Genomic DNA, 905 nt, shown 5'->3' with positions numbered 1-905 from the left:
GGGCGGTCCCCATGGCGGGGGGCGGGCAGGGCCCTGGGAGGCAGCAGCCTTCCTGCACGGCTGGCATTTACCACCAACCGAGATGGGGAAGTCGGGACAGAGAGCTTGCTCCCCGCTGCTGGGGTGGAGACTCAGCGAGCACCTGTCACTCATGTCCTGGTGCCCAGCAGAAAGGGGGCTGAGCCTGAACAGGGAGGTTAGGGGCTGATGGGCCGGCGGCTTTGCATGACTTAGCCGAAGGGCTGCTGCAGCTCAGAGAGGCCACCTAAGTGACTTCCCAGGGTCGCGGCAGGCAGAGCTGACACCTGCGGGCCAGGAAGGTCCCCCTCTGGCCGTCACCGCGGCGGAGAACGGTTTTGCGTTTCTATCGGGCTCGTAGGCGTGAAGACAGTTACAAGGACACACGCCTATTTCCCCCAGACAACCACAGCTTCCCCGGTATCCAGCTTTATGCAGCTTACACGTTGCTTTCACGATCATCGTCTGATTGCATTCTTAAAACGACCTCAGATAAAGATGTGGTCCCCTTCCGCGGTGGGCACTCAGACTTCCTCTCCCTCGGGGAACCCTCCTCCAGCCCTAGCTTAGCTCCGCGGCCTGAGTCCCAAAGCTGGGCCCCCCAGGACTGGCTTTTCTGCAGGTGGAAGCCTGGGCTGGCCTGGGCTCCGGCCCCCCACTTCCAGTTTCTACCCGTGGCTTCTCCCCCTGCAGAAAAGGACGGACGAAGCCGCCTTCCAGAAGCTGATGAGCAACCTGGACAGCAACAGGGACAACGAGGTGGACTTCCAGGAGTACTGTATCTTCCTGTCCTGCATCGCCATGATGTGCAACGAGTTCTTCGAGGGTTTCCCCGACAAGCAGCCCCGGAAGAAGTGAGGGCCCCCCACGTGTGTGTGGGGGGGGCC

At 61.9% G+C, this 905-nt stretch overlaps 1 protein-coding gene across 1 annotated transcript in view; it reads left to right on the top strand.

Annotated features, from left to right (window-relative positions):
• The window catches only part of LOC105306147 (protein S100-A2), an 18,645-nt gene extending 17,762 nt beyond the window's left edge, over positions 1-883 (top strand). The window contains exon 3 of the mRNA XM_011381054.2: positions 712-883. Coding sequence (XP_011379356.1) covers positions 712-876 — 165 coding nt within the window. The 3' untranslated portion in view covers positions 877-883. The remainder of the gene's footprint in view (positions 1-711) is intronic.
• The last annotated feature ends 22 nt before the right edge of the window (positions 884-905 follow it).

Source organism: Pteropus vampyrus, unplaced genomic scaffold, assembly GCF_000151845.1.
Source record: "Pteropus vampyrus isolate Shadow unplaced genomic scaffold, Pvam_2.0 Scaffold426, whole genome shotgun sequence".
Taxonomy (NCBI): Eukaryota; Metazoa; Chordata; class Mammalia; order Chiroptera; family Pteropodidae; genus Pteropus; species Pteropus vampyrus.
Note: the sequence above shows the minus strand (reverse complement) of the source record. Positions and strands in the feature narration are given on the sequence as shown.